This window comes from Gracilinanus agilis, chromosome 4, assembly GCF_016433145.1.
Source record: "Gracilinanus agilis isolate LMUSP501 chromosome 4, AgileGrace, whole genome shotgun sequence".
Taxonomy (NCBI): Eukaryota; Metazoa; Chordata; class Mammalia; order Didelphimorphia; family Didelphidae; genus Gracilinanus; species Gracilinanus agilis.
The window spans coordinates 171,310,171-171,323,345 of record NC_058133.1 but is presented as its reverse complement, the minus strand read 5'-3'; the positions used below and the strand labels follow the sequence as shown (position 1 = coordinate 171,323,345).

Here is a 13,175-nt window from a genome sequence, read left to right as displayed (position 1 = left end):
GGAGCCAATACACAGAAGTTAAGGGTTTAAAAAAAAAAAAAACAACTTAAATAAATGTATTGACCTGCCACGAAATGGCCCTGGCTTCAAGAGTCCCCATTACATTTGTGGTTTATGATTATACCTAACCACACTTAACAGTCATGTGCATTCAGCTTATGAACCAGCCCATCAACGCAGCCTTTGCTGCCTTTTATGTCCTTTGTCAACACATAGTATTACAGAGAAACAGCTTCTAGAGAATGAATTAAAGCTGACATTTTTGCCTTGGCATTTAGCACCCTGTGGGTTTACTAGAGGGTGTGAGCTTCAGTTTTGTTTTTGAACCAAACTAGCCTATGTTTGGCTTCTCCTGAGCGTTTCCTTTGAAATTCTCAGAAGTACTCACTTTTATGCTACCATGCTAAGTGTTTTTCTAATAGGTAAAACCTTCTACCCTATTTCCTCCACTTTACTATTAATTGCTTAAAAGAAGGGTATCCTGGCCTCTCGCCATGTAGTGTGTCTTGCAACAGGTGTCCCACTAGATACTATCTCCTTTGGGATCATGTCCAAACTTAAGTAATTAACTCAAGTGGATGGGGTTGGGGTGGGGGATTTGTCTCTTTTCACAGGAGTTTGACAACTATGCAGAATGGGACTTGAGAGACATTGATTTTGTCGAGGATGACTCAGACATTTTACATGGTGAGTTTGGGAAACCTCTGGTCAAAATCCTGTGGTTATAGATTTAGAGCTGGAAGGGACCTTAGAGATCATTGACCCCTACATTTTACAGATGAGGAAACTGAGGCCCAGAGAGTGCCTCTCTTGTTAATTTATCTAAATTGTAACTTCTCATTACTTTAGATTTCATGTGTGATTTCATGTGTGAGCACTCACTTTACCTATATCAGTTGCAATTCTTTTTTTCCTTAGGGGAAAATATGAGCTCCTGAGATAAAAAAGATTTACCCTCAATACCCACCTGAATGGTGATGGGGCTAGCCACTGTGAACTTTCCCAGATTGATTCTATAAAATAACTTGCCTAAAATCATGTAGGTAGGAAGCTGGAGAGTTGGGATTCAAACCCAAATGCTCCCATTTCAGATCCAGGGTTCATTTGAATGCCTTATATTTGGCCTCAGGAAGAGAGTTAGACCTTGATAAAAAGGTGGAGGTTAGTCATCTTATGCAAAGGGTTTGAAAACCCCTATATCTCCAATTGTATGATCTTCCTCTTGGCTGAGAAGAGCCATCAAGGGAACAGACCTATCCATGGCCTTCATGATCTTCCGGGCAACAAAGAAGAACAGTGTAAAGATCTTAAGATTTTTTTTTTACTAATATTTTATTTTTCCCCAATTACATGTAAAAACACTTTTTAGCATTTATTTTTTTAAATTTTGAGTTACAAATTCTTTCCCTCTTTCCCATACTCTTTTCCACCCCTCCTTCTCTAAAACAGCAAGCAATCTGACAGATTTTACAAATGCAACCAAGTAAAACATTTTTCCTTATTAGTCATTTTGTGGAAGAGATATCAAAAAAAAAAAGAAAAGAAGAAGAAGAAGAAAGAAAGTGAAGTATAGTATATTTTGGCCTTTATTCAGACATCTATTCCCTCTCTGAAGGCATATGGCATTTTTGATCATAAATCTCTGGGATTGTCTTGGATCAGTGTATTGCTGAGAATAAAGTCCTTAAGATGTTAATGAAGATACCCCCTGGAATTCATGAGTGTTCCGCTAGCAAATCTGAACCTAATCAGCCTAAAATTTGCCAGAAGAAAGAAGAAAGTTAGCATTCTGTAAGGGTTGAGTGTGCAAGGAGGAAGATTTTGATTTTCTCTTTGCCTAATACTGTTAAATTTTCTGTAACCTTGTATTTGCATCTCTCAAGTTCTTGCCCTAATTATCCATGATTCATTTCTACCCTTTCTTTTTAACTTAAACTATGAATGCCAAAGGGCTTTTAAGAGTGGGTGATAGTGTCCTTTTTCTTTCCCTGCCCATCCACAATTAATTGCATATTCAAAAAATGTCAGTGTGCTCTTCCATAGCAGTCCAAAGTCTAACAGGATTCAGCTGACAAATAACATGGACCTGAAGGCTGTAGTCCCCAGTTTTTTATTTGGTTTTTAACTTTTTGTGAATATTCTCTTCCCATTTCCTTCAAAGCTACCCCTTAAGTGGGAAGGAACAGCAGAATAAGACATTGGATTTAAAGTCATAATTCCCATCACTCACTGTGTGACCTGAAGCAAATCTTTTAAGCATTCTAATCTTCAGTTTTCTCATCTCTAAAATGAAGGAGTTTGGGGCAGCTAGGTAACACAGTGCATAAAGTGGTAGATACATAGGCCTGGAGTCAGGAGGATCTGAGTTCAAATCTATACTCAGACACTTCCTTGCTATGTGACCCAGGGCAAGTGAGTCAACCCCGATTGCCTAGTCCTTATCACTCTTCTGCCTTGGAATTAATACTAAGATAGAAGGTAAGGGTTTTAAAATAAAATTAAATGAAAGGAAGGCTTTTAGGTTATATCCAAGGCACTGTGCTAGATGTTGGAAACATTAAAAACCATAGCACAGGGTTTCCTGCTCTCAAGACAGACACATCTTTCTTGGAGGAGACAACATTACTTGATCCACTGATTATCAGGCATTTTTTAGAGGTCTCCTATTTTCCTGGCACTGTATTAGGTGGTAAAAAACCATGGACAAAACAATCTTTGCCTTCAAGGAGCTTCCAGGAGGGAGGGAGAAGGTTTGCAACATAAATACAGATAAGAAAATATAAAATACATGCAAGGTAAACACACAGTTGGGCTAGATGGCCAGCTCTAACCCTTTGATCCTTTTTTAATTCTAAATCACTTTTTCATTTTGAATTAAGACATATGCTTGTCACTGGGAGGGCAACTTGATTCTGCTCACTCCAGGGAAGCTGCCCAGGAATTTGATTTGCTCTATCTGTGACCAAGAGAGCCTTCATGAAAATTTTAACTTAAAAAAAATTCTCTCTACATATCACCTTGGTGGTTTTCTTTGCAAATTTCTTTCCCTCCTCTTCCCTCCCACATAGCTTTGCAGAAAGAGAAGTGAGTCACTTTGGGCTAAAAGAGGAAAGCTTAACAGCCAGTCATTTGGGGGCTCATCAGCTTCCTTGTATTTGTTCTGTCTTAGCCATCAGTCTCTTTTCCTTTTTAGTCCCAGTGATTCATGACGTTGCTCTTTCTCACCTCCTGTGGGGTTCCTTAATATTTCTCCCCCTTTTCTAAGTCTACTTTAGTTAAAGCCTCATGCACAGCCTGACTCTTACCTCCTCTAGCTGGAGCTCTGGGCTGCCACATTACAAGGGCGGTCTTGTAGAAAGCAGGTTCTTGGGAGATGCTCTTCAAGAATATGTCAGGAGAATTCGACTTTATGTTGAGGTGTGGGGTGGAGTAAATAGAACACTGGACTCAGGAGACCTGGGTTCAAATCTTTCCTTACTACCTGTGAATCATTTAATCTTTCTGAGCCTCTGTAAAGAAGAGCTTATGATCACAGTACCTTCCCCTTTATAGGATTATTGTAGGGAAAATATTTTGCAGGCTTTAAAACATGACATGAATGGGAGTTATTTAGCACAAGGGGGCTTGCTACCAAGTTTAGATCCTAAATTTAGAATTGGAAAGGACCTTAGAAGCCATCGAATTCAGTCACTTCCTTTTACAAATGAGCATACCGAGGCATGTAGAAGTTAAGTGACTTGCCCAGGTGTGTTAAGTGTTAAGTGACTTGACAACCAGTAAGTGTCTGAGGTAAGACCTGAACCCATGTATTTCTGACTGAGACTAGTAGCTGCCCCTCCATGAACTTCTCTTTCATTTCTCAACAGTAACAAGGCAGCCACAGGGACACTTGGTTTGTTTTTAATTTGATTTAGTATTTTAAGTACCCATATGAGATGCCATTAAGCCTCTTCTGGGCATGGTATTGACAGAACTATAGTTAATAGGTTAAAGAGAGTAACAAGAAAAAAAAAACCAAAACTAATTGATTACCAATTCCAGGCAGGAAGATCCTGCCATTTCATCTATCACTAGTTTTCATTAAACCTGGCTTTGTCGGACAGCTGGGTAGCTCAATGGATTGAGAGCCAGGCCTAGAGATGGGAGGTCCTGGGTTCAAATCTGGCTTCACACACTTTCTACTTGTGTGTCCCTGGGCAAGTCACTTAATCCCCATTGCCTAGTCCTTGCCACTCTTTGCCTTAGAATCAATTGATTCTAAGACAGAAATTAAGGGATAAAAAACAAACAAACCTGGCTTTGTACTTAGCAAATATCTGACACATAGTAGGATTGGGGTAATAATTGGAATTATGATTTCATTGGTATAGGAAACTCCATCTACCAATGCAGGTACATAATACCCTTAATAAATGTTTGTTGGTTGATTGACAGGGCATCAGTTATTAATCCTGGCCAGTATGTTGGTTTCAAGTGAATTGTCCAAGGTCACACAGCCAGCAAGTATCTACACCCTCCATGTTATCTTCCAAGTGATTTGGGAGACTGCAGGCCATTCAGCTGAGGCACTTTTGCTCAGACTTTAAAGAAGGTGAGAGCCACTGGGGTCTGGGCCCTGCTTGATGAACTAAGAATGGCTACTCCCACAGTACAACTTGAGGAAAACACAGCCCTGTTTGGCCCTCCCATCCCAAGACACTAGATCAGGGGTCAGCAACCTTTTTGGCCGTGAGAGCCATAAATGCCACATTTTTTAAAATGTAATTTCGTGGGGGCAGCTGGGTAGCTCAGTGGATTGAGAGCCAGGCCTAGAGACGGGAGGTTCTAGGTTCAAACCCGGCCTCAGACACTTCCCAGCTGTGTGACCCTGGGCAAGTCACTTGACCCCCATTGCCCACCCTTACCACTCTTCCACCTAGGAACCAATACACAGAAGTTAAGGGTTTAAAAATTTAAAAAAAAAAATTAAAAAAAAAAAAAAAAAAAAAACGGGGGCAGCTGGGTAGCTCAGTGGAGTGAGAGCCAGGCCTAGAGACAGGAGGTCCTAGGTTCAAATCCGGCCTCAGACACTTCCCATCTGTGTGACCCTGGGCAAGTCACTTGACCCCCATTGCCCACCCTTACCATTCTTCCACCTAGGAGCCAATACACAGAAGTTAAGGGTTTGAAATTTAAAAAAAAAAATGTAATTTCGTGAGAGCTGTACAGTGCTCACAGTGCCTGAAAAAAATTCACTTTATGGCTCCTGCAGAAAGAGCCATACATTGCCGACCCCTGCACTAGATGAAGAGGAACACAAGACAAAAGAGAGGGAAGAGAAGTTGAGGAAGGGGAGGAGAGGTAGGTCTCCAAGGACAGTTGCAGAAGAATGGGTAGCAAGAGGCACAATGACCTTATGGTTGCAATGGAAACATAGACATGATGGCTTTGTTCCAGTCTTGCTTCTGACTCACTGGGAGATCTTAGGAAAGCCACTGGAGCTCCCTTTTGTCCCTTCACTGCTAATAAAGAGGGGGTGACATTGATTTGTCGGTGAGTGTTTTGCATAAAAAGATGGTGCCTAACCTACAGTAGCCTTCTTACCTTTGCTTTACCCCGTTATACAGTTTTACTTTGTGTTAAATGCATTGCTTTTACATTTCCCCACTCATCAATTCTTACTAAAAGAAATAACATGGTGACATCTGGAAGAATGGCTAATGCTTCCAAATCAAATCTTCCTTTCCTGTATCTAAACAATGACTTTGATTCATGGAGATTTTACTCCTGGGGTTTATTATAAACAAGAAGTCTCTAGTGGAGAGAATGATAGACTTGGTCAGGAAGATCTGAGTTCATCTCCTGACTATTAGTAGCTATATGACCCTGGACAAGCCCCTTTATCTCTATTATCGATCCTCCATTTCCTGATCTGTAAAAATGGAGGAGATAATGCTAGTAATATCTATCTCACTGGGTTGTGATGAACATCTATTAAGACAACACATACAGAGGACTTTGCACACATTAAGAAATGCCAGATATTACTGTTTAATAAAAATAGGCAGTATATTTCATTGTAAAAGTCTGAGTCACAGTGGAAGGACAATTAAGCTTCTTGGGAAGGACTTTCAGAAAAGACTAAAGAGGGAATGTTTGGTATGATGAAAAGAGTGTTAGCTCTGGAGGAGGGGGTCAAGGATATGTTCAACCCCTTAATTTCTCTGGGATTCAGTTTCTTCATCTGAAAAATGAAGAGGTTGGACTAGATGGCTTCTGTGGTTCATTCTAGCCTTATTAGGTCTATGATCTTATCATTCTCTAAATGGGCACTTTGCAACAGTTTGGAGAAGGAGGGAAGGAAGACTGCAGGACCTAGTGTGGTACCTGCCCATCTTTTACCAAGAAGGAAGCCATTATTGCTTCAAAGAGATATAATGGAGGGGATCTTTAGCTCCTCTTCCTCTGATTTTATGCTCCCTGATGCAACTGATTAGTGTGGTTCCCCTCTTATCCATTCCACCCTTTCCTTGTGACAGTACCCTTTCATTTGGACTGTCTTTTTTCATGAATCTGTGGATTTCTGTTGCCTTAGGATTCTTGAGTTCTCAAGTAGTGGATGTAGCATTTTTCATTGCCCACCATTAGTTTCTCACAGTGCAGGCAAGAATGAGGTCAGGGAACTTCCTCAATGGAATTCCAAGGCTTTTTCCTCCAAGACTGGGTTACCTTTCTCTCATTTGAGAAACAGAAGGGCTACTAGGTGACTCAATGGATAAAGATCCAGGCACTGAGTTGGAAGGACCCGTTTTCAAATTTGGTCTCAGATACTTTCTAGCTGTGTGACCTTGGGTAAGTCACTTAATTCCAACTGTCTAGCCCTTACCACTTTTATGCCTTAGAACTGATGCTTGTACCAATTCTAAGGCACAAGATCAGGGTTTAAAGAGAGAGAGAGAGAAGCAGATTTTGAAAATTGTTCAGCTAAGGCATGGATCTTGGCTTAGTTCCATTTACTGTGCCTTGTGTCTCTAATCCTTACCATCCCCATTTGTGTGGCACAAAGAGGCCTGGGCCTCTTTAGTCAGTTCTTCCATTTGCCTGTTAACAATACCTCACCCTTGTTGATAATTTGTTGGTTTTGTTTCTGAAGTATTATAGGCATATCATACATTCCTTGGATTTTTGTAGCTCTTCCAAAGAGCTCTCTCACATTTGTTGCCTCATTTAACCTTACAACATTCCTGGGATATAGGATTAGGTATTTTAAAAACCATTTTATAGAAGAGGAGAGAGACACACACTCACTCACCCACACCCTCCTACACAGAAGTGATTTGCCTAAGGTCAGGGAATGAGCCAAGAGCAGAGCTTTTATCCACTTAGTCATATTTCCATCATATTAATGGCTTCTTCAGGAGGGAGGTCATGGAGAAAAGGCCTAAAGAAGCTTTGCCCCCTACTTCCAGGAATACCTGACCCACAGGTTTTTACTGCTATGATTGCAATAGGCCTGGCTGCTCTGGGGCCATCAAATCAGCTTTTTTCCCAGGCAAGCAGCAAGTGCCTTCTGTCAGAAAAATAGAAACATGTTGTCTCCTATTTTGAACAGTCTCGGAAATATACTGTGGTGGGTAGGAGAGCCTCTGACTTCTGCCCACCTCTTAAAATATTTTAGGGCCAGCATTTTAAGAAGCTTTGCCATTGATCCCCCATGTGATCAGCCTGCTTCTTCCCCAAAGTGGGGATTTCAGCTGTCTTGCATCAGTGTATGTGGCTTGGGTGATGGTGTTTGTTTTTTTTTCCCAGTGGTCTCTCTGGTCTTTTGTTCTTTCTTAGCTGTTTTAAGGAAACCATGGACCAATCATTCTCATTCTTGCTATCTCTCTTCTCATTCCTATTCTGCTTACATTACTGTGGTAGTCCCTGAGTTATTCATATGTTTAAAATCTTGTAATCAGCTGCCTCTTTCTGAATGTGCTTTATAAAGAAAAGAGATGGCTTTGAATATGAATTTTGCTCTGGGTGGATTCCAGTTTTTCTCCTCCTCCCATTTGCTTCTGGCCCTGTGTGTTCTTTCCCTCTCTTTTCCCCCCCAAAGCTAGTCATACACGTTTCAATTTTACTGAGAGGATCAAACAACAGGACCGATTATCAGCAGTATTTATAGAATTTTTCCAACACAATCTCTTCATGTTTTTCCATTAAGTCCTTCCCACACAGATCCCAGAAAATAACATGGTAGGTTAGTGTCTTGGAAGTTAAAAGAGTAAAGAAAAGAATTTGTCAGACTATTGAACTCATCACCCTGTTCTTTCTTTCCTAAGCTGGCAGTTTCCTAAGTGTGTTCAGCCTTATTGGCAACACAGTAAAGCCCCATTAAAAACACCTTGATGTTTTATATCCCCATATATAATGAGTGCATGTGTGTGTGTGCTTGTGTGTGCTTGTGTGGGTGTGTGGTAGCTGTAGTAGAGAGATCATGTGCATGGCAAAAGTATCTGACAGGATCAAGAAGATCTGAGTTTGAATCCTACTTTTCATACTAGCTCTGTGACTGTGGCCAAGTCATTTAATATCTCTGAGCTTTAGTTCCCTATCTGTGAAATAGGGATTATAATCTTTGAATGAATAGAACATTATTAAGCACAAACATTATGGTAAGCCCTGAGAATACATAGAGAAACAAATACAAATGTGAGCCCTTCCTCTCAAGGAGCTCACCATCTAACGAGAGAACAACACTTATAGAAGGTCAGTCTCAAGTCAATTAGAAAAGTTTCATGGTCTTTGGGATACATCTATTGTACTTCTGTACATCTGTGTGACATTCAAATAAGAGTTTTATATAAGGCACTTCACAAATTACAAAATACAAGATAAATGCTAATTTAAAAATTGTTATTATTAATCATATCTATCAAATAACATGGAAAGTGACAATGGGGGTATTATTCTTGTTCACCACACCATAATTTTGAGGGAGTTCTGATTTCTCTGAATTTTTAGATCTAATGGCCACACTCATGTCTCTCCTAAAATATACTTAAAACATAATATTTATGAAGAAAAATAAGAATAATACTTTATCAGGATTTCGTCATGTCTGGGGAAGAAGGGCCAACTCTTGGGACCACATTGGAAAAAGGATTTCACTGTCCAACACAGGGAACACGGAGAACACAGGAGATTGTGTGCCCATCCAATGAGAGGAAAACTTAGGCCTGGGTCACTCCAGGACAAAAGTGTGAAGAAGAGAAGGAAGGTGACTTGCCCTCTGTCTTGTCAGCAAGAAAAAAATGAGACATCAATAAAATCTTTGAATTCTTTTTTGTTTAGTTCATGCATAATGATCATTATAATTTCCACTTATTAATACTGTAAGGTTTACAAAGTATTTTCCTCAATAAATTCCTTTGAAATGTAGTGCAAGACTTAGTGCAAGTCCTTACAGATGAGGAAATTGAGGCTTCCAGAGATGAAATTATTTACTCAGTGTCACCTAGCTAGGAAAAGTTTGAGCTGAGAATGGAATGCCAGTCTGCTTCTAACTCCCAGCCCAGTATTCTCTCCTTTCAGGTTCCCAGTCACACAATTAGGAGGGTCATAGCTGGGCTTAGAAACCCATGTCTGTTTCTGTCTTCAAACCTTGTCCTTTTTTCCATATTAAAAGATTTTTACTTCCGTTTTTCTAAATGAGGGAACTGAAGGGCAGCTAGGTGGTATAATGGATAGGGCAGTAGGCCTGGAGAAGATCCAAGTTCAGATCTGGCCTCAGAAATTTCCTAGCTGTGTGATCCTGGGCAAGTCACTTAACCCTGTTTGTCAATAAATAGATAAATAAATAAAATACAATAGAATATTTTAGGCATTTAGGTGACTTAGTGAATAAAGAACCAGGCCTGGAGATGGGGGAGCTCTTGGGTTCAAGTGTGGCCTCAGACACTTCCTAACTGTGTGACCTTAGGCAAGTCATTTAACTAGTTGCCCAGCCCTTACTGCTTGCTCTTCTGCCTTGGAACCAATACTTAGCATCAATTCTAAGGCAGAAGGTAAAGGGTTTAATAAGAATAAAGAAAATCTTCTATGGTGTGAAGAGGGGAGAGAGGGACTGAGATGTCAGGAAATAAATTCTATTAATAAAAAAATGAAAGCTTAGAGTATGCAGATAAAATTCAGCTCATGGTTTAAAACTATCTATACTGAAGAAATGATTAAGAATGGAAAAGATTCTATACTCATGGAAAGATTTATTAAAGTATTCTTCTCAAAGTTAAAAAAAAAAAAGAAAAAATAAATAAGGGAACTGAGGCTCAGAGGGGAAGAATAGATGACATTCAATGTCACAGAGCTAAAAAGGAGAAAAGCTGGGCCTGGAGCCACATCTGGCCCCAGGTCCTGTTTTTCCTCTGCAAAATGCAAAGTGCTTATTGCAAAGATAATTTAACTCTGATATTAGTTAAAAATTACAAGTACAGATGCCTTCTGTGGTGATGCAAGATGTTTTTGTTTTTGGACCAGAACAGAAGAGGGTGGTTTGGATAGAGCAGCCCTTGAAGTCTTCACGATTAAGATTCTGAGCCTCTGACCTTGCCACCTATTTAGTCCTGAGCTAGTTTGTATCCCTGTCTTTGAGGCAGTTGTGTTATAATTCTGAGAATCTCCTGAGGATAAAATGATGGAGAGATAACTGCTTTACATTCCTAAACAGTCTTTCCTTCCTTATTTGCCATCTCCAGGCCAGCTTCTCTGATATTCTTAGGCAATATGGTATAATAAAAAGTGTTTTGGCTTCCAGCCCTGCCTTTGCTTACCTGATGTGTGCTCATGGGTGAGTCACTTAACCTCTATTGAGTCTTAGTTTCCCCATATATTTTTTCATTTTTCATTTTTATTTTATTTTCCCCATATTTAAAAGGGGAATATAATATTCCCATTACCTATTTCACAGGATTGTTTTGAGGCTTGCTAGAGATAATGTATATAAAATGCTTTCTAAATCCCAGAGTGTTATATAAATGCTACCTATATACTATTTCCTGGCAGCTTAGTTTTGAGATTACACATCATGGCCCCAAACTGGCAAATCTAACGAGATGGTCTGGTCTTGGTTTTTCCTCTTTGGATCACTCTTTTTATCTACCATAAAATGCAGCACTAAAGAAGAGTGCAGACTGAGTGTTGACTCATTCCTCTCATGGTCTAAACTTTGTACTACCTTAACTTAAAAGCACATCTCTCATCCTCCTCAGAAAAGAAGTCAAAGGGATTGTGATTTGAATTTACCAGGGTTGTAGGGGCTCTAGGGAGAAGACCATGCCAGGCTCTGTCATTGGATGAGGCCACCTCCCCTGGAAAAAATGATTCCAGTGTTTGGAAGAAAGGAAAAAAACACAGACATGACTGAAGGCTTTGCCTCACATCAGAATCTGGTGTATTGTTTGTTAATTCTGATAACATTTTCTAGGTGCATAATGCCATTATAGTTTCTCTGAGCACTCAAGATAGGCTATCTGCCCAGCCCTGTTTCTTTTGGGAATATATTGGCACTTAATAATGTCGAGAAAATCTCTGTTGGCTCCCTTCTAGCTAAAAAAAGGGGGGGGAAAAATCCCACCAGCCTACACAAAACTTATTTAAGGAGATACCAATTCATCAAGATATTTCTAGGACCTACCCAGAAAATGTAACCTTAGGATGCCTTCAGAATCCATGGAAATCTAAATGAGAAGAATGATTCAGAGTAACATGGATTGGTTACATGATCATCCCCCAACCCTCAGCTCCCCACGTTTTTTTCTGGAGTTGGCAAGAGTTTGTCTTTCTTTACCAACTGCTTTCTTCCTCTAGACTAGAGACTTGCCAATATAAAAATCTGAGACCCTGAGGGCATTTCATAGATGAACCTTCTTTCAAAATAAGCATTACATTCTCAACCAACCATGGTAATAGGGAACCAGAGAAATTTAAGTCCATAAATAATGAAAAATAAGGACTTATTGCAAAATAGTATTGACATCTTTCCTACCCAGCCTTTTTTTCAGAGCTGTTTATAACTAACAGAATCAGCTTTTTTTTTTTTTGTCTTTTATCATTCATTTAGCAAGTATTTTATGGAAAACCTAAGTTATATAAATAGTGCTGATTAGACACCACAAAGATACAAAGACCTTTAGCACATTTGTCCTGTCCTCCAGGAGCTCATGATCTAATCAGGGAGGTGAGATGTAGACATATAAAATGCTAACTAACAGTTCCATTGTTCAAGTCACCAATATAAAAGGCACCACAAAATAGTATAGCTAAGTTTCAAGTGAGTAATAGTAGTAATATTAGAGTCGTAATTAAATAGATAGTAGTAGCAACAACAGCTAGTATTTACATGGCCCCTTAAAGTTAGCATAGTGCTTTATAAATGTTATCTTCCTTTTTTAAACTTTAAAAATTTTTTTAATTACATGTAGAAACAAATTTTGACAGTTGTCATCTGACATTTTGCTATTCAGATTCTCTCTCTCTCTCCCTTCCCCAAGGCAGTAAATAATCTAATATAGATTATACTAGTGCTATCATACAATACATATTTCACACTCCTCATACGGTGAAGGAAGACACATAATAATATTGTACACACAAGAAAAAACTCACAAATACTATATCTTTTGATCCTCACAACAACTCTGTAAGATGGGTGCCATTATTATTTCCATTTTATAAATGAGGAAAAGAAAGAAGCAGAGATTAAGTGGCTTGCTCAGAGTCACACAGCAAGAAAGTATCCGAGACAGGATTTTAACTCATTTCTTCCTGACACCAAAGCCATGATTCTATTCATCATGCCTCTTAGTAAATATTAGAGGTTCAGAGAAAAGTTTCAGTGGGGCTGAGTGATCAGAGAAGCTAACAAGGAAGAATTAGAGAGCTTTGAGTTCGAAGGGACCTTAGAGATCTTCCACTTAACTTGAGCTGGAATCCTTTCCATGCTCCTCCTGATATATGATGACCCAATCTCTGCTTGAAGTCTCTACAGTCATAGAGAGTGTCAAGAAGACTCTCTACAGTGACAAAGAGCCCATGGCATCTAGTAACACTCTATTTCACTTATGGGTGGCTCTAATTGTTTATTTGGGGAGGGGCAACTATAATTGTTAATAAGTTTTTTCTTAACTCTAAGATTGTCTCTGTACGTTTTCTAT

General features: G+C 39.4%; 1 protein-coding gene across 1 annotated transcript in view; it reads left to right on the top strand.

Moving 5' to 3' along the window:
• Window positions 1-13,175, top strand: part of TADA2A (transcriptional adaptor 2A) — a 66,482-nt gene that overhangs the window by 31,205 nt on the left and 22,102 nt on the right. Inside the window, exon 7 of the mRNA XM_044672988.1 lies at window positions 615-687. Coding sequence (XP_044528923.1) covers window positions 615-687 — 73 coding nt within the window. The remainder of the gene's footprint in view (window positions 1-614; window positions 688-13,175) is intronic.